Raw genomic sequence first — 28,000 nt, forward strand, 5'->3', positions numbered from 1 at the left:
TGGTCACCACAGAGAAGAGATCAGTACCTGCCCCTCCTCTGCCCTCACAAGGAAACTCTGACTGCTATGAGATATCTACTCAGTCTCTCCTTCTCAGGCTGAACAGAGCAAGCAACCTCAGCTGCAGCTCGCATCACTTCACCTCTAGACGCTTCACCATCTTTGTTGCACTCCCATGGACAGTCTCTAATAACTTAGTATCTATTTTATACGTGGCACCCCAAACCACCCCCATCACTTGAGGTGAGGCTGCCCCAGAGCAGAAGAGATCAGGACAATCCCTTCCCTTGCCCGGCTGGAGATGCTGCCCCTGATGTTCCCCAGGATACACTTGGCCCTCCTGGCCACCAGGACACTGCTTGCTCAGATTCAACTTCCATCAACCCCCACATCACTTTTCACAGAGCTGCTATCCAGCATCTCATTCCCCAGTGTGTCCATATACCCAGGGGTGCCCCATCCCAGGTGCTGAATCTGGCATTTTTCCTAATTAAAATTCATTTGCTTAGTGATTGCCCATCTCTCTTAATTTGTTGCAGTCTCTCATGTGTTACATTCCCCTGTTAAAGCATCTTGACACTAGGGAAAATTATTTAAAAGGAAATAAAAGTAAATCAGGATAATATTGTCTTTCACCAAAAATATTACACTAGCAGATTCAACAAACCACCACAATTATCAGTTACTTTTTGTCTTGCATTAGCAGACAAAATCCCATAAAAATTCTTCAAATACATCTATAAAGAAGGAACAAAAGAAGCAAAATTTTGATTGTTCACAAGGAATCTCTACATAGTATTTATACTGAAAAACAGAGCTCCCCCAAGAAGTTCTTTATGATTAAGAATAAATTCACAGATTAAATAAGGAGAAGGAAAACAAGAAAAGAGCAAAGCCTTCCACAGGACAAATTGTGATTAGATAACTGAATCTAATAAAATCTGTGGAGTGGATTTACAGAAGAAAATTGGATAACTATTAAGAGACAACACTGGGCAAGAATAATTTATTTATCCTAACGATTTTCAAGCATAAATGGTAACTACAGATTATGTGTGAAAATGCACAGTAACAAATACCTTATATAGTAATGTGCCTTACTGGATCTCCTTAATGATGAGTAATAGCAACAACTCTTTAAGAACACACTCCTACTTCCCATATTCCTCTGTAAAGATATTCAGCACCAATTGTGCGACATTTCTGGAGGTCTTCAATCTTTATACAGACTTTGATATTATTTATTTATGTGGCTTCTCCTGTGATTATAGAAAATCATCACCGTTGTTTAAAAAAGTCTGGATTAGATAGCCTAAGGAATTACTGCTATTAACAGTGGGAAGGAATGTGAGAGTATGTGTCTATGTGGATAGATTACTGGAGGTAAGAAAAACTAAAAAATACAGCACTCTTGGGAATCAGTCTTTGCTTGCAAATCAAAAATCTAAATTAGCAACACAGATTGTCAGGGTTGTTAATTTGTGTTCCTTCTACTGGTCAGTTGAACCTATGACCATAAAAATAATGATACTCTGTACAGAATCTCCAGATTGTCATGTTGCAATCAACAGTCCAAAAATCTGAAACCAAACTTACTATTAAAAAAACCCTTATATACAGCTGATAAATTACACATTAGTTCTCAAATGCCACCTAAACTCCTCAAAATGTCATAATGGAAACAAAGGGATTTTTCAAATCAAAAATATGTTTCCTATTATATCAGTTTGTTTCATGTGTCTAGCCCATCGACATTTCGCTTGCCTCAGATTCTGAGATAAATTAAACATTTGAAAAAATTAATCATTGTAATAAAAACTGTTAATTGGATTTCTAGTTGGAAGCTCCTTTTTTCTCTTTCTCACACAAAACATAAGCAGCAATCAAAGCAGACTAGATCACAGGACAACTTGGGCTGGAAGACCATGTCTGGCAGACCACCTGATCCACCCCCCTGCTCACACTGGGGCTAACACAAGCATAATTCCATGTCTGAGTATAAGCAAACAGCCAATCTGTAACAAAACCCAGTAAAAACAGTTTAACAAAAATCATGAGCTCTAATCATACTCTGCTAGTCACAAGCACTGTATTTCCTGGGAAATGCAAATATCAATAGCAGCTTGAACCACCTGAAAGAACTAAAGAACACCTTACTTTTGCATTATGATGGATTTATTCCTCTAGGACTCTGCATTTCATCTGAAGCTGAAAAAATGTACTCTATAAATATTTATATAGCATATAGCAGATTTCTTTTCATTTTTCAACACACAAGCAACATCCATATAGCCACAGGTTTTATGATTACCTCTCCTGAAGAGATTAATTTAAATACTAATTTTAGAAGCCATCTTGTAAATAAGAACTGTTTAAATGTTCTTTAAGTAGTGTGATTTGTAGTAAACACAAATGCATTAGTATAATTAATTTTAGTTAGCAAAAGTGAAAATAATAGCCCATTTCATTTGCCTTGCTCAGTACAGTTTTTTTATTAATAGGCTTTATTTTTTTCTGTACACAAGACAATCTTCTGTTGTCATATACAGATTAGAAATGTAAACACTTAAACACTTCCCACAATGACTGACTTCAGAATTGATTCTGAGTATTATCTCAAAAAAAAAAGCAAAGAACCAGGGTGACAAAGAGTACTACTGCCCCCTAATGAGCCAGACTATAAAAGTTCCTCTGCATTTTGTGTCTTTCCTGAAAAAAAAATCAAGTCATTATATCCATTAATTATGAAAAAAGTGAGAAAATAATACAATCATTAAGAAAATACATTTTAAATTCATACCATATCTCTGCACAAAAGGCATATACATAATTTCATAGAGGAAATGAAGATGTATCCAGCAGCTATAATTTTCAGATACAATACTTAATGCATCAAGCGATCACAAAGATACAAGATACAGAAGAAGAATTACTCACACTAAGCAAATATAAGTCAATCTTATGTACTAGGATGCAATCCTGTAGTGACCTTCACACCAACCTAGACTGTTAAATTTTCATGTCTGTAGTGTGAGAGCATCAGTTTTCTTGTTGCATTGTTTCATCTAAATGCTCACCACAAGTTTATTCTAGGCTTGTAATTATCTCAAAGTAATTCTGATCTTCGTATCTAAACATACCCACAAAAAGAAGAAAGAGAGGAAACAGTAGAAAAAGTCCACTATCTGAATTCTGTTTGTACAAGAAACAGAACTTTTTGTTTTACATGAAAGTGACATTTTTCTGTCTATATTTTTAATAGTTTTGCCATAGGAACTGAATCTATATTCAATGCTCACCAATGTAGCTTGGGCAAACAATTTTGTCCAGTTCCTGTATCTGCAGCAATGAAATGCTGAAAAAATACAACTGCTGCAAGTCTTAGTGAGAAGCACAAACACAAGCTGTATATTCTCTTTTATTTTATCATAAATCAGAAATTCCACTCACATTAGTAAAATGACTGAATTAAATGCAATGCTAAAGCAGCACTGAATTCTGATTTCTCCCCTCAAACTCCTTATACTGAATTTTTCATAGGTAAACATTCTGACATAGGTAAACATTCTGAGAGACACCACAGAACTAAATTCCAATTCCCATTAGTAATATAAAGTTAAAAGCAAATCATGTGTCTAATTTGAAACATGCTGGCTAACAAAAGACACAGATTTTATGAATAAAAAATTATCTTCTTTAGTAAGTTTGGGTTCTCATATGACACCAAGTCACTAAAATCCTTGAACTTAAGACTCTACCTTAAAACCTCCAAATACTGGGTTTCTGTGGCCTCACATAGTGTCAGCATTCAGTTATATACATCACTAGCAGAAAAAAGTTGCAAGTGATGAGCAATGTCTTACATAACTACACACATGGTAGAAGGCTGCAACCTACTATGTATTAAAAGCATAAGAACTATGATCACATGCTATGTGATAAAAATAAGCTAGCTACAAAAACTTTAGAGACCTAAAATAACCATATTCCCTATTTCTCCTGTTACAGCCTAAAGAGCTGGTAATACAGCTCTCAGTCTGCTGAACATTTATGCTATTATATCAATATTTCACAATTCCAAGCATCTACTGTAACTTATATGAAATATAAAAACAAAAATAATGACAAGAATAACATTAAGAGTTCCAATGAATGCCTTTAACAGAACTTTAACATAAGGCCATCACCACAACTCATTCCAACTCTGCTGACCTATATTTCTTACCTTTGAATCTTCATTGCTCACTCCCAGCTCTAGCACAGCTTGAGGAGACTTCAGCTTTGCTTGCATTGACTCTGCCATTTGAAGATTAAGCTGCCATCCAACTGTCTCAAGCTATAAAACACAAGTTTGAATGACAATCAGATGGTACAGAAGCACTGACATCAACTCTCAGAACTGCCAGTGGTCTGGGTCAGTGAACACAGCGTCACATTCCACAAATGTTAAGTATTTGTATACAATGCAATTCCCTCAAATTATCCTGGACTCCAGGACAGATGTGCTTTTCTCTTGTCAAAATTACCATTCAAACTGCCTACACCCACTCAAATAGAGCAACTTCCCATGTCTCAGATCTGATGGATCCAATCCTTACAACTACAGATCCAGAGTACAGTAGCTGCTTCTTCTTCTTGTGGAAGTTTATCAGCAAAGTTGCAGACTCAATTTCATTTCATATTTATTTTACTTTCAGGAAAAAGAAAAAAAACCAATAAATAGTAAACCACCCAAAACCAGTGATTTCTTAATCCACAGATCTACTTATGTGTGTTGTACCATATGCAGATCTTAATGACAAAAATAATTTTGGTTTTCGAATCATTAATGCTGAAAGGACAAAATCCAGGTAAGCATGTGAGCAATTGAATTTTTAATACTTTTTTTTTATTTTTTAATCCAGTTCAAATTCTTTTTTCATCATTAATCTGAAGTTATATTCAAGCATTATTAAGGTACAGCTCATGCACAAATAAAGTACACAAGAACAGAACCACAAAGCTTCCACAAAATTATCTTCCTAGCCTTAGTGAATAAAAAGAAGTGGAAAAACAAAGTCTTAGCATCTGCCAAGATAATTTACACACAAATTCTTTTTCATCTAGGGTTTTCTCTCTTCTAGTAAATATTGTACCTGTCTTAGAAAAGTGAAAGATTGCCACATCTTCGATAATCTCTCAGCAATGTAATAGCTAAATTCAGCTAAAATCATTAAAAGAATAAAGCCATGCCAAATGCCTTGTACTATGAACAGCAATACATGCCCTGCATCCTACACTGACAGTAATCCTAGATGAAAGATAGAAAACGGTGGCAAAAGCTTCTCCCATGGACACAGCTCAAAGACATAACTTCCAAAATTTCTTGCAGCTATATGATTTACACTTCCAAACTAACGTATGTTAAACTGCATTTATCTGTACACAGGATGAATAGCAGAACTACGTAACAACCACTGACTACCACGTAACTAAACATACCAGAAGGAAAACTATGTATCTTAACCAGAAGGAAAACAATATATCTTAACCACCAAGGCCAGTTAAAGATTGTTAAGGAGTTTAGCCAAGGGCACAGTTAAGGGAAAGACACCATCTCAGACTGACTTTGTGCGCAATTATAGGAACAAGACAGCAAGAAGAACTTCAGCAAGTCAGCCTGCAGTCTGTCAGCTGCTCTGCGATCAATGCACCTTTCAAACTTCAATTTGTCATAAAAATAAGGAAGTTTACATTTAATAAAATCCATGAAAGCATGCAGACCACACAAAGGGACCCAGTGAAGATGTTCCAAGTCGGGTCCACCTCAGTTTGAGCACAGTTTTAATGACAGTAGGCCCACAGCTTAGGAATTAGAAGATGCTTTACAGAAAAGTTACGTGACATATAAAAGGAGATGAATTTTTAATCATAACTCTGTTCTGATTTTCTCTAACATGATTACATCTTGGTTAGTGAAAATAATAGTGCATAGCCCATCCCACCCAAAAGCACAAAACAATCTGGAGTGGGTTCTGTGGACATGCTCAAGTCAATCACACCAATGGACAACTGCTAAGTCCCTGTGCTAGCCCCTATTTTCCAGGAAATTATACCAGAATGATACAACTAGAAAACATTTTTCTCTCCACAAACTTCAATGGAATTAAGAAACTAACTCTGACTCTTTCAGGAGCATAAAGATAAAACATTAAAAATAAAAAAACCAAACTAAATAACTTTTGGCTTTTTATCAAGGAAAAAAAGGTATCATTCAGGAAAGAAAATTGATAATTGTCAACAGAAAAGGATTCAGATCCTAAGCTATGGGTTACAGGGGTGGAAGGAAGCCAAAGCAGGCAACTGGTAACAGTACTACCTACTGACAGAACATTCTAACCACTAAGGACAAAAACAGAGACATCAAGCTCTGGAATGTGACAGCTCCTCATACTACAGTCACTACGGTTCAAGCTCTCTGCTCCTCAAGTTAGAAAGGACTTTCTATCACCTACTTAAACAGTTTATTACTGTAGTACAGAAACCAAGCCTTAGACAGGATAGCAGCTTACCCAGGATCATAAGATAATGCCACTAGAGACAAAAACCATATACAAAGAAGCCTGACTTTTAAGACTTCTGAAGCTATTAAATACCATGTACTCTGTGTAGACTGAAGACAAAACAACCAAAAATAAAAATGCAAGTTTGTGTTGTCTATTTCACTTCTAATACACATGTAACCCAGAATACTGTAGAGAGCTCAGAACAAATACAATACAGCACACTGGTCTGAGTTCATAGCTGAGGAGCAGCTTTATCTCTTGTTTTATAATGCTTTACCTTAAAAATTACTTTGTTTTCCTGTGCAATTCATGTCTGTTTTCTGTTTTAAACATAATTGTATGAGAATAAGTTTTAATTAATAAACAGCATGCTGCCTAAGGCATCAAAATGGTCCATTTTCCTGAAAGAAAAATGCAACATGTATCTGGCAATGGTTGTGTTTGTTTACTTAGAAGATATTCAACATCCTGCAATGTTAATTAACCTTTTAATAGTAGTGACAAATTTCGGCATGGCATTTGTGTCAAGGCAAAGTATTTGCTAGCCACAAGGTGGTACATATTTAGGGCAATTTATTTTCAAATTTGAAAAGACTATAAAATTATTTTTACTTCTTGTATAAAACTTGTTACAGAAAAAAGAATGCTAAACGAACGGCACCAGAATCTGTGATATACTAACTTCAAAGCACTTCCTGGGGCAGAGGAGAAGTATTTCTCCATGCCTAGCATGAAAACACAGACATGTTTTTAATTAGTGTAGACCTTTAGCAGCTTCTCACAATTTCTTATCAGCAGGTTAGAAATATGCAAGCTACCTTGTCACTGCAACACTAAACGCAATTGAAAATGTACTATTTATTGCTGTAAATTCTCACTGATCTCTCTGGCACTTATTTAACTTCAAGTTTATGCTTAGGAAAAAAAAAAAACACAACAAAAAGTAAACAGGTGCAAGCTGGAAACAAAAGAAAGGGAAATAAACATAGGTACTAAACAAAACCAATACTAAGAACATATGAAAATGCTTCAGATCTGTTTTATGAACCCTCTGTCAAATAAACCCGGGCAATAAAGATATGAGGAAGCTTTCAATAACCCCTGTAAATCTTCAGTTGTTCTGTCCATTTTGTTTCATTCAGGCTTCTGAAGAGATTACATGGCACTTGGGACTCACAGACATGGAAGAACTTATGCACCTCCCCCTTCCAGAACTCACTCTGTACTGGCTGTAGAAGAGGTGAGATGTCATTGCATGCTGAACTAGCTCTGTACTCCCTCACCCACAGTGCTTCTCAGTGGCCACAGCCATCCCAGGGCAGATCCACACTAGAAAGCAGCTAGTTCCCCAACTAGGGTCAGAAGATCTGACCCTTCAACTGAAGATGAGCAGCACCTTTATAGGTACATAAAAACATCACCTGGTCTGTCCATGATGGCCACAGTAATTGTCTTCCAGTAAAAAAATAACTGGATTATCCAGCAGACATGCTAAATAGTAGAGTGTAGCATTTTACACAGTAAGACAAGACCATCACCAATCTAACATAACTATGGTAAAACATTTGTGTGAAAGTCACTCACTTGAAAAAGCTCAGTGCATTAAATGTCAAGGCAGCCTTTACAGCTGATATAAACCTCAAGCACAATCTCCAGCTAAATTAAGGTTCACACAGTCAAAAATAACACCCACAGAATCCACCATTTCTCTTACAGTCCACTCTGTTTTGACATACCCTACTATCTCTTCCCAGCATATCTTCACCACAGTTCCTTACTTCCACTTTTTGTTGCCCATAAACATAATTACAAATTAAACCTGAGAAGAAATTCATGTAGTCTGTCAAATAGGACAAGTTTCTATAGTAGTTGTCAAAAAATACTTCTCTCAACTACACTACACATTTATTTTACACTCTTCAATGAGAAATCAAATAAATATTCCTTAGCAAAGAAATTCAGACTAATCATCTCAACTATACAAGAACCAGGCTGCCAAACTCAAAATGAAGGACTACAACCTTGAGATGGAAAGCAGAACAAATGTTAATAACAGGCATCTTGCAGGGCTCCAACCTGAAACAGCAAGAACAGAGCCCAATTGAGCAAGAAACTGACACTAAAAAATGGCTGGCAAGGACCTAATTTGAAGAAACAAAATAAGTAGAAGTATAGTGAAACAGGGACAATTAGAATGGAATTTCAGAAAATATGTATCCATCTAAAATTTCTTACCTAATGCCTCCAACTTCAGCCAAACCTCTGGAGCAGAGTTCAGTATTTTTAAAGGACAAGAGAAAAAAGGGGCTTAAATACTCAGTCAGTACCAGAGGAGGAAAAGAGGATAGTTTTCAGTTGGTCTTGGCTTATAAACTGACATCACATCTCCTGTTTGTCTCTACACTCAAAAAAACTGGAGGTTTGCTTTCATTTTAAAGCAGAAAACTGCATTTTTCATGTAAACTACCTGATTCTAAAAGGATTGTGTAACAAATCATTACAGAAACTACAGAAAACCAGTATTATATGGCTCTCAGAACTCACTGATGTGGCAGCTGACTTCTTACCACAGTGCTAGCAGGATGCCATATGTTTTAGTTTAGGGTAAATTTGGGAGAAAAACTTTTGGAAGGAGCTCTCAGAAAACAAACTTCCATGGCCCCTCCCCACCCACTTGGTTTGGGAAGAATTTTCTCAGATAGAAGTGGAAAAGAACCTGTTTATCTAACAAACATAACACCCTCCAGTACGAAAAAAAAAAAAAAATATTAACAACACCAGATGACAACAAAACTCTTTCACTACTCTGAAGAGATGACAAATTTAGAAAGTCTTTTCTGGGAGTGGTCGCCTGGGTCTGGGCGCTGGGGATGGATGCTGCAGATCACAGAGCGCAGGCTCGCAGTGCTCCTCGGTGTTTCCCAGGTCCCAGTCCGGAGCAGGCTGGATGGTATTCAGGAAAGGGAAAGGGAAAAGAAAACAGTCTAGGGAAAAAAATTGGACTGCTTAGCTAAACTAACAAACAAGCAAAAACAAAGGCAAAAGCAGAAGCAAGAGTAAGCAAAGTAAAGCAAAGCAAAGCAAGCAAACAAAGCAAGCAAGTAAAGTAAAGCAAAGCCAGCCAGCACGAGCCTCTTCTAGACAACAGACCATGGAGGGAGGTGAACTGGCTGATAACAAGACAAAACAAACCTTCACTTTCAGAGTCATTTCTGAAAGCACAGAACATAATATCAAACATAAACAGAACACACTATTGGGGATACCAGCATCATAACGTCACCCTATGACATTCCACTTCTTATCTCTATATTGTCACCATAATGTAAAAACTTCATTAAGTAAAAACTTTCATCTTTTACTTACTCATATACATTTTCTTTTATTTCACTTGTTCAAACTTCTGATACTTATACATTTTTTTCTGTTTTATGTCTGTGTGTTTTTATGTACAGACACTGGTAGTAACATCTAGTAAATAGTGATATTTGCACATGAGTTTTACTTTACAATTAGATTTCTCTGAGGTATATATTGTTTTGGTTTTTTTTTTTTTTTTTGTATTATTTACTATGTATAACTTGGTCCTTGAGTAAAGACAATCCCAGGAATGGGTTTGTCTGTACTTGAGGTAGAATTGATTTACACTGATTTCTTTGATAAATTTCTGACATGTGCTACTGGGACTTTATCTCTGTTTATTATATTCAGGGACTCAGACTGGGCAGGACTTGCTTGATTTGTGGAACTTTGGTTGTTAACTAACTAGGTGGCTTTTGTTAAATGTTGCTCTCAATTTTTGAAAGATCCCCCACTTAAAGTTTTTAAGGTGTTTTTTAACAGTCTATTGTACTTCTCTACTTTGTTTGTAGCTGGTGTGCAGTAGGGGATGTGGTATACTCACTCAATATTATGTTCTTTAGTTCAGGTGTTGATAAGGTTATTCTTGAAATGAGTTTTACTGTCTGACTTAATCTTCTTAGGGGTACCATGCCTCCAAAGGACTTGCTTTTTAAGGCTCAGGATGGTGTTATGGGCTGTAGCATGAGACACAGGGTAGGTTTTTAACTATTCTGTGATGGCTTCTATTATGGTGAGTATGTATCGCTTGTCTTGGCATGTTTCGGGTAGTGTGATATAGTCAATCTGCCAGGCCTCCTTGTACTTGGACCACTGCCCACCATACTAGAGGGGCTTTACTTGCTCAGCTTGTTTGATGGCAGTACACGTCTTATGGTTATGGATAACTTGAGAAATACTCTTTATGGTTAAATTTACTTCTCAGTTTCATGCCTACTTATAGGTGGTATTTCTACTTTGGTGGCCTGAGGTACTATGAGCTCATCGTGCTAGCAACAACTCTTTTTTGTGTTCTGAATCAAGGTTTATCTTTGACACCCTTATCTTTGTAGCTTGATTTACTTGGTGATTGTTTTGCTGCTTTTTATTAGCTCTGTTACTGGGGACATGGGTATCTATTACAGGTAGCTTCTTTACCTGGGTAGTGATATCTTTTTACTCTTCAGTAGCTCAAATTGGTTTTCTTCTTTGCTGCTGGTTAGCTTCTTTTCACTTCTCCAGCCACCCTCACAGAGCATTGGTTATTATTGATGAATCAGTGGAGGTAGAGCTTTTGTTACTTCTCCCTTTTTGTAATGTCTAGGGCCAGTTGAACGGCTTTGAGTTTAATAAGTTGGTTTGATTTACCCTCTCTTTCACTGGTTTCTGTAACTTGTTGTGTGGGACTCTATATGGCTGTTTTTTACTTCTGATTCATCTCTACGATGTGACAGGAACTGTCAGTGAATAGAGTGTAATGTGTTTTTTCTGTTGGTAACTGGTTGTATGGTGGAGTTTTTTTAGCCTGTGTCACTGTTGTTTTTTTTTTATTTGTGACACTGAAACTTTTACTTTCTGGTCAATTTGTAATTATTTTGAAAATTTTAGGGTGATTTAGTTTATTAATATGGGCGTGCTGTGTGATGAGAGCAATCTACTTGTTTTATGCAGTATTGGTGGTATGGTGGGTGGAGGGAACTTTTCTTCTGAACATCTACCCCAGCACCAGTAGTCGGGGTGCCAGGAGGAGTTGTGTTTTTGTACTAATCATTTCTGAGGTGGCTTAGACTTTTTTGTAGGTGGCTAAGATTTTTTTTTTTTGTTGGAGTGTAGTTAACTTTAGACTTTTTGTAGCTCTGACTCCAAAACTCTAGTGGTCGGCTTTGAGTTTTATCAGGCACTTTCTGCCAAAGGCTCCAGGATAGACTATGGGTCTTGGCTGTAGCGTAGAGCATGTTTTTTTACATTTGGTTTTGTCTTGACTGGGGTAAGGGCTACTGTATGAATAATTTCTTGTTTTATCTGGGCAAATGTTTGTTGCTGCTCAGGGCCCCAATGGAAATCGTTCTTCTTCGGTTGATTAGGTAAAGAGGGCTCACAATCTGACTGTACTCAGGAATATGCATTCTTCAAAAACCGATAGTGCCTAAGAAAGCTTGTGTCTCCTTCTTGTTGGTTGATGGAGACATCGCTGTGATCTTGTTGATGATATTTGTAGGAATTTGATGATGTTTTTCTTGCTACTTCACTTTCAGGAACTGGATCTCTCGAGCAGGTCCCTTTACTTTACTCTTTTTGACGGTGAAACTAGATTTTAGGAGGATTTGGATGATTTTTTTTTTTCTTTTTTTAAACACCTTTGCTGCTGTGTTCCCCCACACAATGATATCATCAATATATTGTAGATATTCTGGAGGCTCACTCTTTTTTAGTGCAGTTTGGATTAGTTTATGGCAGATGATAGGGCTGTGTTTCTACCCCTGGGGCAGTCGATTTTGGGTATATTGTACTCTTTTCTGTGTAAACTGAGGCTTACATTCCGCTGCCAGAGGAATGGAGAAAAATGAATTGGTAATATTAATAGTGGCATAGCACTTCGCTGCTTTGGACTCTAGCTTGTACTGGAGTTTTAGCATGTTTGGCACAGCAGCGCTCAGTGGTGGTTACTTCATTTAATGTACAGTAGTCTACTGTTAATCTTTACTTTCTTTTAGATTTATGTACAGGCTAAATGGGGGTGTTTAAGGGTGAGTGGGTTTTGTTGACTACTCTTTGGTTCTCTAGCTCTCAGATTATCTTATAGATGGGAGCCACAGCATCTCGAGTTGCTCTGTACTGTTGGCGATGCACTGTTGAAGTGGTAATTGGTACTTTTTACTCTTCTCTCTTCAAAAGTCTTACTATAGTTGGATTCTCAGACAGTTTAGGTAAGGTGTTCAATTGCTGGATGCCCCCTGTTACTACAGCTGTTATCTTAAATGTCTACTTGAGTTTCTTTGGGTCTTTAAAATACTTCTTTTGAAGGTAATCTATGCTTAAAATGTATGGGGCCTTTGGGCTAGTCACAATAGGGTGCTTCTTCTACTCATTTCCCATCAGACTTACATCAGCTTCTACTAAGGTAAAGTCCTGTGATCCACCTGTCACACTAGGGATAGAGATAGATTCTGCCCCTACATGTCTCAATGGAATTAACATGCATTGTGCACCAGTATCAACCAAAGCCTTATATCTTTGTGGTTCTGATGTGCCAGGACAGCGAATCCACACAGTCCAGAAAACACAGTTTTCCCTCCCCTCTTACCTGGCTAGAGGCAGGGCCCCTCTAAGCCTGTTTATCCTTCTTTCCTTGGGCATGTGTCTTAGAGGTTCCTTCAAGGGGATCGGACATGCCATCATCATCATCATACCTGGCAGTTTGGCTACGGGCAACTGGAGCTGCTCTCCTTTCGGTGGAACTTCCTCTCTGAGTCTTGCCTTCCTTCAATTCATGCACCCATTGTGCCAGAGCAGCAGTAGATTTTCCATCCCATCTCCTAGTGCTTTCTCCACAATCACACAGGAAGAACCACAGCTCAGCTCATGGGGTGTACCTTCTTTCCCCATTTGGGGAACGTCTGCATTGGGTACCAGAACCCCTGATCCTGGACCAGTTGCTTTGACTCCTGATTTTATGTCAGCAGGTGTTGAGGGTCCTTCTACTGCATTATCATAATCATCGTCATCCACTGGTCAGTTGATCTTTTCTGTGCACTTTCCACTTCTTGTGCTAGTAGCAACAGCCATTGGTTGAGGCTTGGCTGCTGAGTCTGGTTTAGCTGCTAGCCTAGGCTCACTGTCTGGTTTAGCTGCTGGCCTTGAGCCTGGGCTGTTGACTACAGCCTGAGTGACTGGATAGCTGCTGATTTATCTCCCTGCCCCCCTTCCTCTGTCTGCTGCCCTACAGTATCTAGCAGGGTGCGATAAGCATATGCCAGGGCCCAGCTCACTGCAATGATCTTTTTCTCCTTAGAGTTATCATGGCACTTCTCTTTCAGGTACTTTGCCATCTTAGCTGGATTCTGAATTTGTTCACATGGAAAGTCCCAGGCTATAGGGTCAGAAAATTCCATTAAGATTTGGCCCATATCCTCCCATTTCCCACACCACTCAGGATTTCTCACACCTGGGTCTACTCCAGGGTCAGGGGTCTCATCAACCCCTCTAGAAATCTCAGCCCTCATTCTAGAGAGACTGCAGACTGTATAGAGAAAGCTTACCAGATTAAACACCAGGAAGATGGTCTCCTTAACAGTCAGGGGAAACTGAACATTCTCTAATAGGGAGGTAACGGATTCAAAGGAGAAGGAAATCAAAGGCTGAAAAGCCTCATCCCCTGCTTCCTCTCTAACAACCTGTCTGTACAACCATAACCATGAACCATAGATTCCTGGAACAGACTTCAGCACCTTTATAAACCCCCTGCAAGCTATTACAGATGTGTATTTCTCAAGTTATCCATAACTGTAAGACGTGTACTGCCATCAAACAAGCCAAGCAAGTAAAGCCCCTCTAGTATGGTGGACAGTGGTCCAAGTACAAATATAAGGAGGCCTGGCAGATTGACTATATCACACTACCCCAAACACGCCAAGACAAGCGCTACATACTCACCATAATAGAAGCCACAATTACACATATAAGCATAATAACATCACCCTGTAACACCATAATACCATGCAAACCATTATTTCTCATCCATGATTTGGCACCTGTTTGTCCCTTAGAAAGCTTAAGCACAGACTCACAGAAAGTAAAAGCAACAATTAGTTGCTCAACACAGCAATGAACCTGCAAGAACTACACTACAGAAATACTGCTTGGACACATAAAATCAACAGAACTGAGGTTTTTTATAACCACAAGGCATTTAGACAATTATGAAACAGGCAATTACTTTACAGATCAAATTTAGCCTGTTATGGAGATCTAATTATTTTGTTCAGGTTCTTGCTCTCCCTTTTCTTGGCAAGATTTGCTGTTTCTAGAACACCTAGCTTTCACTAAATAGAATAAAATGTTACATTCAGAAAACATACTTGATTCAAAATATATGGACAATCAATCAGCATTACAGGTTAAATGCTACTTAACAATCCACTACAGATAACCAGGCTACAGGAAAATGATATAAAGGTCCTGTCATATCCAGTATTAGCCTCTCTGGCAAGTAAATGACCATCAGCATTTCTATTGGCAGAGCAATAAGTGCTGATTAGCAGTTAGCAAAGGGCAAGAAGAATGCTCAGACACAGTTTCATCTTAAAACCTAGAAAGGGAGAAAAACACAATTCTGGGCTGAACTGCCTAACAAGCCTGGTGAGGAGAGAATGTGGAAGCAATTCTAAACTAGCAGCAAGTGTCCTGTAGTTTTATGCTTATGAAGGAAAAAAGGTTATGAAAGCCCTGAATAGGAAAGGAGCATATAGCATAGGCAAACTAACATATCCAATTTGTAGAAGTCTACTATTAGTACCAAACCAATGTTTTCAGTATAGCTTAAAGGTAATTGGTAAATAAAAGTGATAACATTACCATATAATAGTAGTCTTTTAAAACCAGCTGTATAATGCAGTTTCTCAATTGTATTATTTCTCTTCAGTATCTCTTCCACTGTCAATGGGCTATGTTTAGTTTGACCTTTGAACTTTTTTAAAGCAACAAAACTCCCCAACATGTGCCTTTTTAGGTAGCAAAAAATTTTCATCACCACAAAGTTGCTAAGGAACTGCTAAAGCCTCCTAACATGACTAAGGAAAATTTTAAAGCAAACTGAACTTGTAGTCCAGAGTCAGAATTAAAAGCCAATAACATGAGCACAAATTAAAATAAATCCTACCATTCCTTCTGCCAATTCAAATCATGGCAGAAAGCTAAGTCCTTATAATTATAGCATGGTTTGGAAGGAATCTTAAAAATTATCTAGTTCCAACTCCCCTCTCCTCCACACACCTTCCACTAGACCAGGTTATGCAGAGCCACATCCAGCCTGGCCTCAGACACTTCCAGGGACAGGGCATCCACAGCTCCTCTGGGTCACATGTTGCTGTGCCTCACCACCCTCACAGCAAAAAATTTCCTCCTAACATCTAAATTAAACCTGTCCTTTTTTAGTTTTTAGCCTGCTCCCTTCATTCTATCACTACATGGCCTTGTAAAAAGTTCTTCTCCAGCTCTCTTGTAGGCTCTCCTTGTGGGGTCCAGGTACTGGTGGTGCTGAAGGACTTGATTAACATGAACACCCCTGTACTTTGTTGCCAGCAGCTTTCTACAGCACAGAATGCTTCTGTAGACTTGTGTAGCTAAGAAATAACATCCAGGTCTCCTGACTTTACATCCATACTCAAAGGCTGATTTCAGGGTAGTTTAAGAGCATCCATTGTTACTTCCATTCTCAGGCAGTCCAATTCATTTGAGGACATGCTGAAGTAGTGAAATTAACTTCATTTTTTCTGAGATTTTTAAAAGCTGCATAAAGGGACAGAATGCCAATAACTTCTTACTGGCTCATTTTTTACAGGTACCACAGAAAACAGTCTTCCATTAGGCTCAAGCCTAATGAACTACTGCAGATAAAGTAGGCCAGTTACAGCAATACAGAAATATTGTCATGCTCCACTGGTATATAGATTGACCCTCTTATTTTCAAATAATTTAATCCTTATTTTGAGAGACCATTTAGTTCAAAATGATCTGGTATTTGTGATAACTTCGGTGTTACTGAACATCATATTATGCTTTTCATAGCCTGAAAAAGAAATTGACAAGCTTGAAGCTCTTTCTATTAAAAACACCATAATAATGCACAAGTGCACAGAGTATTTTTCAAAGTTACACTCTCTTCATCTTTTTCTGATAAATCTGATCGTGTATCTCAGTTTACATACAGCAGCTACTCTGGAGGTAAGTTCAGCTTTACGACATCAAGGCTCCCTACTTAATAGGCTACCTTAAGTCATAGTTAAAAGTAAATATTGACATCTTAAGATTGTGAAGTCTAACCTCCTATTATTTTAGTGTTAAGAATGAGTAACTAACACCGTGGAAGAGTGCACAAAAAGCCTATTCTTGAGGAAGTAGATTTCTCACATCTGAATAAAAAAGGAACTATCCTTGAATAGCCCCAGTGTGAGCAAAACTATACCTTAAAAATGAAACCTGACAAACTGAAAAAGTGCACTATACAATTTCACTACTTCAAGTAATGGGGAAAATTAACAACTTAATGTCTCTGGCCAGTGTACTTTAGCAAGGGACTATAATGTCTGAAATACAACAATTACAGGAGAGAAATTACATCTTATTTTAACAAATCAGAATTTTGTCATTTTATCTCAGATATTAACTCATTCACTTCAGTTATTTTTCCCTCTAATTTGAGAGGAATAGTCAAACTTGAAAAATGAAACACTTCCTGGAATAATTGAAAGAGCTGTTAATGAAATTTAAGCCATCCATACCATCCTAACTGAAACTGTTATGAACAGTGAAGAGACAATGGGATATGAAAGACATCTTCAGGAAATCTTGTTCTCATATTATTACAGTAGTATATATCACACTGACAACAAAACATTTTAAAATGTTTTCCACTCAACAAAATATTTCTATGAAATAAATACTCCACAATGTAAGACATTTTCTAATGCAGTTCTTTCACGTGTATTTTTCTTTTGGTTGTTCTAAGCAAATAACTAGAAGAAAACTACTATGGCCATCCTTTCGCTTAGTTTAATTCTTGAAAGAGTTACTGCCGTACTTTGTTCCTCCACTGAAGACAAAATATTTCTCAATTCATTGTAAAAAAATGAAAATCAAAATACTCATGTTTAAAGTTTGAGGATCTCTTCCCCTCATCTTTCAATAATCAACTAGACAAAATACACTAAGTAACAGTTAAATAAATTAATAATTTTCACTTAAAGAAAGCATTGCAACACGTTATCTATAGTTTTAATGTATTAACTATCAGTTTTGTATGATGGGAGAGGACTAAATGACTATTATATATTAAAAAAAAAAAAATTGGTCTATAATGCATTACTCTAACTTCATACCTGTGTAATCACACCAGCATAAAACCAGAGGAAACTGTTAATTCTTCTCTCTCAAATTTGCAGCTGGAGGTGCCAATTCCACTTTTCATCAGCAAACACAGCACTCCAGAATCAAAAATCAAAAAAAGACATGAAAATACCAATTTTGCCTGCTGTGGAGATGGAAATAATTTAGGAATAATTTAAGGGTGACAAAACATGCCTGACTATTAACTCCTTCAAAAACTCTCTCCATCCAAAAAAAGAGTATTACTGCAGAGGAAACAGCAGCAGGACGTAGCCAAAAATGTACTCAATATAGCAAATTAATATTAAAACAGAAAAAAAGGGGTAAAATTTTAAGAGAAGGCAATGATTGACAGACAACATTTGCCAATCACCACAGGTAGGGTCTTCATCACAGAAATAATCTGTAATCAGGAAGAGAGTGTTTCCTTTAAGATAAGCCCCAGATTAAATACAATTTTCTCCAGATGGGAAACTTGAGCATTGTAAGCGTGGGAGACGACTGCACAAAAACTGATTTCTATTTTCCATTGTAGCTACTGACATCAGTTGAACTCAGGTGGCATGAATATCTTTGAAGGAAGTTCTGGATGCTACAGCTTCCTTTCAGCAAGTTTCACCGGAACAATTGCTCCTCAGGTGAGGAATCCTACAGTGAAACAGCTGGATTTTTATATGATTCCATGAAATTTCTGACTGAAGTCCTTTACCACACTTTTAACAGCCACAGAAAAAGATTTGTATTTTTTAATACAAAATAGAAAATAAAGTATACAGTAGTTAAAAAACTGTCTCTCTACTGGACAAACATATTCAACTGCAATAAAATTCAGCATTCCCATTTCATAAACAGGTTACTGAGGCATTTTGTAGTTAAGTATTATTTCATAGCAGGTTTAAAATTTGTAACACGCATATTTTACCTGTATATATGAATTACAAAATGAGTGACTAGCATCTTCAGTTGACAGTATTATGCAAATCTTCAAATTAAACACAAGACTTAGAGCAGTCCCCATAAAAATGGTATGTAACTGTCAACAAAACCATAGGTACAACTACACAGTCACATAACAGATTCAGTACAATAGGCTGAAGATTTTTATGAACTACAAGTCTGTAGTTACAGTCAGTCATAACACATTCACACAGCCAAGTTAAGCAGAAGTGGCATAGTCAATTACAGTGACTCACACAAAATTTTTAAGACGGGACTTTGAAACTTTAATGGTATTTTTGCAATGCTTCTCAGTCATGAAAGCAAAAGAAAGCAAGAATCACTGAATGGAGCCTATCTACCTAGACACAATACTAGAATGCAATTTAAACCAGATTCTGCCTTAATCTTGTAGGAACTGAGACCATCTCCAACAGGCAAACAGAAAAAAAAAATAAAAGAAAGGAGAAACTATACTTTTCACCAGTAGACAAGAATAGCTAGAAATAAAAGTAGCTGTAGTATAAAGGCAAGGAAAAAATTGGACTGGGCTAGGCAGACAGACAGTGAATTTACAGAATCATGTAAAATATTGATCAAATGGAGCATAATTGCCAAGGGGAAGAAAAGTATCTTGGCCTCAAAAGAAGGCACTGTTATGATCAAGAGATTGAAAACAAGCTAGGTCAAAGACTCTGTCAAGTGATTAAACCATGCAAGTGAAGTAGAGGCACTGAATGTGAAGAATCTTCACTAATGTGAACAAACACATCATGTTTGCTGCACAGCTCTTGGACCCCTCAGCATAACTTTCCCAAAAAACATCAGTAACTTAAGAAGACAGCAAAAAAAAAAATTAAAATGAAGAGCAGTAAGCTTTTTTAACTCTGTAAACTGTTAGTTTTGGCTTGTAATTAATTGAAAAAGCAACACGAGCAAAACAAAGAGCCAGTACCTCACTTATCTCTCAGAGAAGACATTAGGAACATATTAAAAATAGGAGAGACTATGATTTAACTCTAAAAGGAAAATATGCACAAATTATGCACCTAAATCCACCTTATTAGTGAATATTTAAGTTTAGCTAGATTTTTCATCCAAGACTAGCTGGAGGTTAATTTCTTCTGATTTCACATTTTTGTCTTCAAGGATAAAATCATTTTTCTCATCGGCAAACTTTACTTAGCATATATACCAAGAAAAATGGTATTTTCAGACTTCTTTGTTCAATATTCAAATCAAACCCCCGCATCTCTTTAACTCTGAAAATCAGGAAAAAGACACACTCCAAAAAGAACCAGTATGCTTCAAAAGGAAGGATACAAAAGAAATAATATGACATGACATTGGTAGAGTAAAACTAGTGATAAGGTGCAACAACAAAAGACTTTCGCATATTTGAAGTTAGTGCAAATTTTCATCTTTCACTGATTTTTACTGATAAACACCTAGCTTGAAAGCAAACAGAAAGAGATTATATGACAAACATTAGAAACAGCATTCCAGTTTCAAAAACCATAGCATTTAGTGCAAAAGGCAAATGTGGTGTTGTGCTCCATCTATGGCAAATCTGTTGGCACAGCTGCAGTAAAAATGTACACCAGTCTGTGACCATTTTTATTAAGCCATGGCTGACTGTTATTTTTATCTAGCAGAAAATATAACAAGATCCAATTGAGGAAAGATTAAGTTGGACAGTTTTTAACTAGAGATAAGGCAAACATTTTTAGTAACCATTAAAAACCTTCAGATGTCACCTGTCATTTCAAGCCTTGAAATCACAACCAGTCTCCTGTTCCAAAACCTCTTCTACATATTGAGGAAAAATTATGGTTTGTATTACACAGAAAGTTACACAAAACAAGGACAGTACTCAATTTTATAACCTTTTAAAATGCTATTTTGCATGTAGGAACAGAACAAAACTTACAGGTCTTCCTAAACATTCTCAAAATGTACCATCCTCCAACCTTCATAACTTATAATTTCTTGGTAGAAGACAGAAGAGGACATGGACAGAAAGCAACTCATTAAAAAATCCTTAAAAAGCAGTACCCAAAAACTCTAAACAATTAAAATTCCTACTAAGAAAGCCGAGTGAGTGAAAGAGTAAGACTCACTTGTGCTGGAGCAGGTTATTAGGTATAAAACTGTGTTTTTACTTTGCATTTCATCAATACACTTTGTGAGTGTACTGGCATCATATAATGCAAGCTGGTTCACAATTCACTGCGACAATGCCCATATGTACAACACTGTTTTTGTGACCTCAGCTTGTCACTGTAAGAACAGTTAGTTGATCGGATACTAACGAGAAACTGTAAAATTATTTCTTATAGTTTCAGCTGTATTCCTCCTTATTTTGCATTCTTCTGATACTAGAAAAAAAAATGTCTGCCATGACATACACATACAGAGCATACCAATTCTTTTCCTTTTTTTTTGGCATAACCACAGGATGCATATGTTTCAGAGTATTTCTGTAGATGTGCCAGCATTTAGCAGAGGGAGTTTAGCACATTAACATTACATTTACACCCATTAGCAAGAAGGCCAGTTTCTGAGAAAATGACTCTCAGAGTTTTTCCCATATGTCTTCAAATAGGCACTCAAGATACAGAACTGACAGCTCTGTCAAGAATTTTAGGTACATAATTTCACTAGTTGCATTCCCACGCATCATTATATTAAGCAATGCTGTCTGAAAGCTATAAAAAACTCCTCTTGCTTGGCAACATACGACTTTTATCTTTTTCATTATATATATTTTAACACCTGGATACCCTGAATAGTTTTCCAAAACTAGAAAGCTATGAAGCACTTAGCTTGATCTGCCTTTAAAACAAAGATTTGCACAAATACCAAAACACATATAGAGAATATGATATTAGGGGGAGGAGAAGTGGAGAAAGCAACAAAACTGATGTAAAACTGCCTTGAGAACTCATAGTGAACCCTATCAAAAATCTAGCTCTTCTTTGCAGGGTGAAAAAAAAATACATTTTAATCTGATCAGTGAGCCTTCATTTCCAAACTTATACATTACCAAGAGACTTAAAAACTGGATCAGTTTGATACCAAATTATTATCACCAGCCTATCATTTTAAAGGCCAGATTAAGAATGTGTTCAAAGAAAAACATTATACAAATACCATAATTTTAATTGACTGGGATTGTGTTATCATCAGCAGAAATAATATAATAAAGGCACTGCCATATGAGTAAGGACTAAAGAACCAGTTAACACAACAGCAGAATTTACATAATTAATAACTTTGTGCAGCTGAAGACTGCCAATAATTCAGCAAAGAAAAATTAAAAGATGGAGTGAGAAATAGTATTAAACAATACAGCTTTATTTAAACTCCACAGTTGTTATTAATTTCTCAAGTGAATAGTATCCCAATCTACTAAGCAGTCTGCACAAAAAAATTCAAAAACATATGCTCAAAAAATAATATTTTTTTTCAAACAATTAGAAATAATGTTTAATATGCCACAGAAAACTTCATCTAATCAGAATTCTAGGAAATACTTGTTCTGCTGCTCTAAGAAACACAATTTGACTTGTCATCCTAATGAAGGTATCAATCAGCACATTACCACCTACACCTCTTGCACAGAACCAACAGACCCAGAACTCAGAATACTACTTTTTAACAACTTGTAGTTTGCAGGCAAGAAAATAATCTGGTTTAAGAGAAATAGCACAACAATAAAGAAAAATTACCTGCAAGAAATTATTTATCATAATAACTAGTGGTCTGGAGTCCAAACCTGAACACTTCTGAAAGCCAAAAGATGCACTGGCCTACTCTCAAAAATAGCAGAAGTCAAATTTTTTGTTTTATTATGAAATAACAAACTTGAATACTCAGTTACTCACTAGTTTGTGACGATAAGCTAATTAATCACACAAGTTCCAATGTTCTCTTAATGTGTAAACCATACCCTTAATAAAAAAAAAAATGTCATTTTTATTGTTTTGAAAAAGAAACAGATTACAGCTCAGTCCTTCTTGTGTACATGACAGAAAATACTGTACTGTCAGCATTTCAATACTTCCAAACCAGACAACCTCTAAGTACCATGTGTCAGGAAAGACTTAGCTTTATTTTGTCCCACACATTTTAGTAAAACACAATGTAAAATTCCAAACATATCTTAGTTATTTCATAAACTCTGTCTTGTGATGTGTGCAGGGACACTGTGTATGTGCTGGTACAGAACTATCGAGACCTCAGTAATATTAATCATTACCCTGAGTCCGCACTTGGATCCACAGAATCAAACCCTTTAAACACCCACTAAAGCTTCTAATAAAGAAATTTCAGAGTTACTAATGTGCAGAAAGCACATGGTAAGCAAAAGTACAAAAGAACCACATATGAACTAAATTCTGAATTCATATGTAGTGCTGCACACCGCCTCAACAGGTCAGCAACAGTCCATACCAAATATGCAATGATAACCAAAAAGCAGGTATATATTATTAAAAGAACATGAAAGAGAAAAGAAAAACCAACCAACAACTACCATTCATAGATTCATAGAATGGTTTGGATTGGAAGAGACCTCTAAAAATTATCTAGTCCAACTTCCCCGCCCATGGGCTGGGAACACGTTGATCACTAGATCATGCTGATCAATGCCCCATCCAATCTTCTGAACACTTCCAATGACAGGGCATCCACAACATCTCTGGGCAACCTGCTCCAGTGTCTCACCACCCTCATCTAGAATTTCTCCCTTAAATCCAGTCTAAATCCATAATCCTTCCATTTAAAACCATTGGCCCTTGTTCTGCCACTACATACCCTGGCAAAACATCCCTCTCCATCTTTCTTGTAAGCCCCCTTTAAGTACTGAATAGCTACAACAGTGTTTCTCTGAAGCCTTCTCTTCTACAGGCTGCTCAACCCCTACTGTCTCAGTTTGTCTTCACAGCAAAGGTCTTCCTGCCCTTGAATCACTTCAGCGGCCCTCCTGTGGACCCATTTCAACAGATGTGTCTGTGTCGTGCTGGGGGCCCCTCAGCCAGCCCCTCATGCTATACTCCAGTTGAGGTCTGAGAAGAGCTGAGAGAAGTGGTTGGTACACCAAAGGGTTGTGTTGCCACCCAGAGGGACTTGGGACAGACTGGAGAAATGGTCTGACAGGAAACTCTTCAGTAGACATTACCTGTCATTTCAAGCCTGGAAATCACAACCAGATTCCTGTTCCAAAAGCTCTTTTACATATTGAGGAAAAATTATGGTCTGTATTACACAGGAAGTTATACAAGACAAGGACAGTACTCATTTTTATAACCTTTTAAAATTCAGAATATCTTTAGTCTGTTCCATATATATACCTCATATTCTCAAAATACTCAAAATGTGAATTTTACACCTCAGTTCAACAAGAGGAGGTGAAATGTCCTGCACTGGAGAGGACAAGCACCAGTACAAGCTGGATGCTGTCCAGCTGGAAAAAAGCCTTGTGAAAAAGAATCTGAGGCTCCTGGTGTACACCAAGTTGATCATGAGCCATCCTGGACTGCTCTAGGAGGAGTATTGCCTCAGGCTGAAGAAAATGATCCTTCCCCTGTACTCAGCAATGGTGAGGCCTCAGCACTGGGCCCCACAGTATAAGAGTCATGTAGGTACTGTAAAGAGTACAGCAAAGGCCATCAAGATGATGAAGAGATAGGAAGGGCAGGGAAGGGATATGGAAGAGTACCTCACATATGAGAAGAAGCCACAAGAGAGCTTTTTAACTCCTTATGTGAAGAAAAGCTGAAAAGGCTGAGCCAGGCTCTTTACAGTGAGGCCCAGCAAGAGGACAAGTGGCAACAGGCACAAACTAAAATATGGGAGGCTCTCTCAGAACACCGGAAAACATTTAGGCATTTCAAGGGTGGCCAAGAGCTGACAAAGAGTGCCCAGAAAGAATGTGGAATCTGCATCCTCACAGATGTTCAGGTGCTGTCTAGACATGGTCCTGAGCAACTGGGTTTAGATGTCCCTGCTTGATCAGAGGGGCTGGATCAGATACACTACAGAGGTACCTCCCAGCTTCAACTATTCTCTGACTATGTTGCTGGAACCTGTGATAATATAAATGTCATTCTTTTTCTGTACACAAACTTGCTTCCGGAAGAGAAGTGAACAATGTAAATTGAAAATTAACATATGCCCACATAAACAAATACTGATATAGAGGGCATATTTATAGGATCAATTATTTAATATGTTACATTCATATTTACATGTTGAAGAGGGTATTAATAATTGACTACACATATTTTTCTACAAATAAATAAGTTAATATAATCTCTAAATCAATATAAATACCTAAATTATATATCATTGTAATCTAAAATTGTAAATTTTAGATTGTATATTATTGTAATCAAAAAAATAATCATCCTTCTCCAAGCATTTGTCAGGATTATAACTTTTTTCTAACTTCAGTTGAAGAGATGATAAAGAACTTTACAAAAAATTGGCTAGAACAGCAACGTACAACAAGTAAGAGAATATTTTGCCCACTGTTTTTCAAGGTACAGAAAGGCAATACAGAAAATACATGCAGATATGCAATTACACACAATAGTGAATGAAACAATGCAGTCACCTACTGCACTTGTAAGGTATTACAAAGAGATTCAGAAGATTATAGGGATATGGCAAGTTGTTCTTCCATTATGATCCAATTTTTCAAATCTTTTACTTCTTGCTAGCAGAATTAATTCTTTATTCAGCAATTAGTTTTGTGAACTTAATCTTTAAGAAAAGCTATTGTAAGCTTCAAGTCTACAGGAGTAATACTTCAGGGACTTTCAAAACAAACTGAGAAAGCAAATTCAAGTTCCAGTTCAACTTACACTTAAATTGAAACTCAGCCTGTTATCTGGGCAAAAAGGCAGGAGGGAAATGATGGTTTAAGCATATGTAGCAGCACACACCTGTATTTAAACCTGCTTTCACACTAAAAACCAAGTAAATGACACAACAATATTATTGCAGTTGCTTACCTACAAGTTCAATTAAATAGACTGTTTAAAACTTCTTTATATGGGATGTAATACAGCAGGAAAACACCATTGTCTTAGCATATGGTGCTGAAGTTAGAAAGAACCTCCAAAACTGTAACATACACCAGAAACATTGTATGTTGCAGGGCTGACAAAACTTAAGACAAGTAACAGAGCAATGTCATTCCCAAACCAGATCAGAGAAGGACCTTGGTATGTACTGTACAAACTGGAAATGTAACAGGATGAAAGGTGTTTTTACTAGTTTCTCATAGGCTGAGGAGCCAGCAGTAAAACATGTATTAATGCATAGTCTGCCTGAAGAAAATTTTAAAGACATCTGCTTTGTAGGCTGTATTCAGAACTGCCTTCCACTCTGTACATATGTTCTGTATGTTGAAAAGTTTACCTTATAATCTTTCATTTCATTTGGTTTTCAAATTACTTACCTCATTCAATGGACAGTCATACCTGCCTCTATACTTACCATCCCACTGACCATTTAAACTCTGGACTTGTACACTTGGCATTGGTAATATTATTTTTAAAAAATCCCCAGAAACACAAAATATCTTGCTGATTTTCTTTTTTTTTTTTTTTTTTTTGTATACTTACACTATCAGTAATTTACTGTTAGATTCATGAGTTATTATAATTTTGCACATCAGAATCCTGTAAGTTTTGTGTCTAAAATTACCCAGTTTTACAAAGGATCAAGCATAAATACTTCGAAAAAAATGAACTGTGATGCAATTCAGAGTATCCTTAGTGTGTTCCATAGATATAAGCCATCTTCTCAAAATTCTCAAAATGAGAATTTTACACCTAAGTGAAATTCTAGATTTATTTAGGAGCAAGCAGGCTGGTACAAATTACATTGTTATAGTTCTCTCTGTGCATCATGTATACTTAATAGATACAATTTATTTTCTATGTTTATCTTAGTCATCAAATCATTAGTGAACAAACTGAATCTTATCTCAACAAAATATAAAGCAACAATAAAAATAAAGTAAGAATAACGGAATTGTGTTTCACAAGTCTTTCTAAAAATTTGATCCTGGCTGACACTGGTGTGTTCTATATACAATTCCTTATGCATTTGAAGGGTTATTATGAATCAACAAAACTATATTATACCTTGTTATAGATATAGACATCTATGTCTAGAGATACAATGAGACTTTCAAAGTATGTAGCAAGTTTTAAGTGGCAATACACACATAGGAAGCAAGATTATATGCCATCATAGAAAAACACCATAAAATTATATTAAGTATCTTGCAAAATTCACTATGCAACCAGCTTAGACAATTAAAGATGGCAGGAGCTCAGACACAAGCACAGAGAATGACCAACCTGATGTGCTCAATCACCACAAATGCTCATGAACACATTGTCCTCTGGGCATGTTGTAAAGCCTGTTCACAAAAAGTATGCAGGATGCTAATAGTGCATATATAGCTGGGTTACAGCAGTTACAGCAGCTCAGCTAACATGTAACATTTCTTTAAAACAAAAGAATTTAACTGTCCTGATCAAATTTGACCTGGTTTGTCACAAAATTTACAACTTAATTTAAAACTCTTTACTTTAAACTGAACTAATACAACTTTATTCTCTCTCAGAAGAAAAGTCACATTACCTTCTGAGGGGTTAAAACCCTCTGCCTGAACTTTTCAATCGTATCTTGACCTGCAGCCGCCCACACACTAGCAAATGCTTCAGCTTTGTCTTGATCCAGGTGAATGCTTTGTAGCTGCTGTTGCAGCGAAGCAGGCTTCAAATTGTGATAGACTGCCTGTTAAAGGAAAAATAAGTGCTGTTGCAAAGTGCTGTTCTACAGGACACAGCAGATACATTCTAGCACAAAAGGCCACTGTGTTCACACAAGATTTTTACTAGCAACTCCACTAGGAGAACTACTGCATCCTTTTCATCTTAATCCTCTTACTTGGTGAATGGAAAACTGTAACAATCTCAAAATGCAGTGTTACAAATTACTCTTCTCAAGATAGACACACTAAAAAAAAATGTAGACACAAGTCAGATCTGAGT

General features: G+C 36.9%; 1 protein-coding gene across 10 annotated transcripts in view; it reads right to left on the reverse strand.

The window, feature by feature from the left end:
* The window catches only part of COMMD10 (COMM domain containing 10), a 155,074-nt gene that overhangs the window by 122,999 nt on the left and 4,075 nt on the right, over positions 1 to 28,000 (reverse strand). For 8 of the 10 annotated variants that reach the window (XR_012053108.1, XR_012053106.1, XR_012053107.1 and 5 more), the window contains exons 4-5: positions 27,588 to 27,743; positions 4,226 to 4,336 (exon numbers count right to left, since the gene is read on the reverse strand). Coding sequence is in view for 6 of the 10 variants with exons in the window: in XM_072922545.1 (XP_072778646.1) it covers positions 4,226 to 4,336; positions 27,588 to 27,743 (267 nt within the window). In the remaining 4 variants the exon portion in view is untranslated. Of the gene's footprint in view, positions 1 to 2,480; positions 2,710 to 4,225; positions 4,337 to 27,587; positions 27,744 to 28,000 lie in introns of those variants that run through there. The other 2 variants (XM_030259072.4, XM_030259075.4) reach the window with 2 other exon arrangements.

Source organism: Taeniopygia guttata, chromosome Z (genome assembly GCF_048771995.1).
Source record: "Taeniopygia guttata chromosome Z, bTaeGut7.mat, whole genome shotgun sequence".
Taxonomy (NCBI): domain Eukaryota; kingdom Metazoa; phylum Chordata; class Aves; order Passeriformes; family Estrildidae; genus Taeniopygia; species Taeniopygia guttata.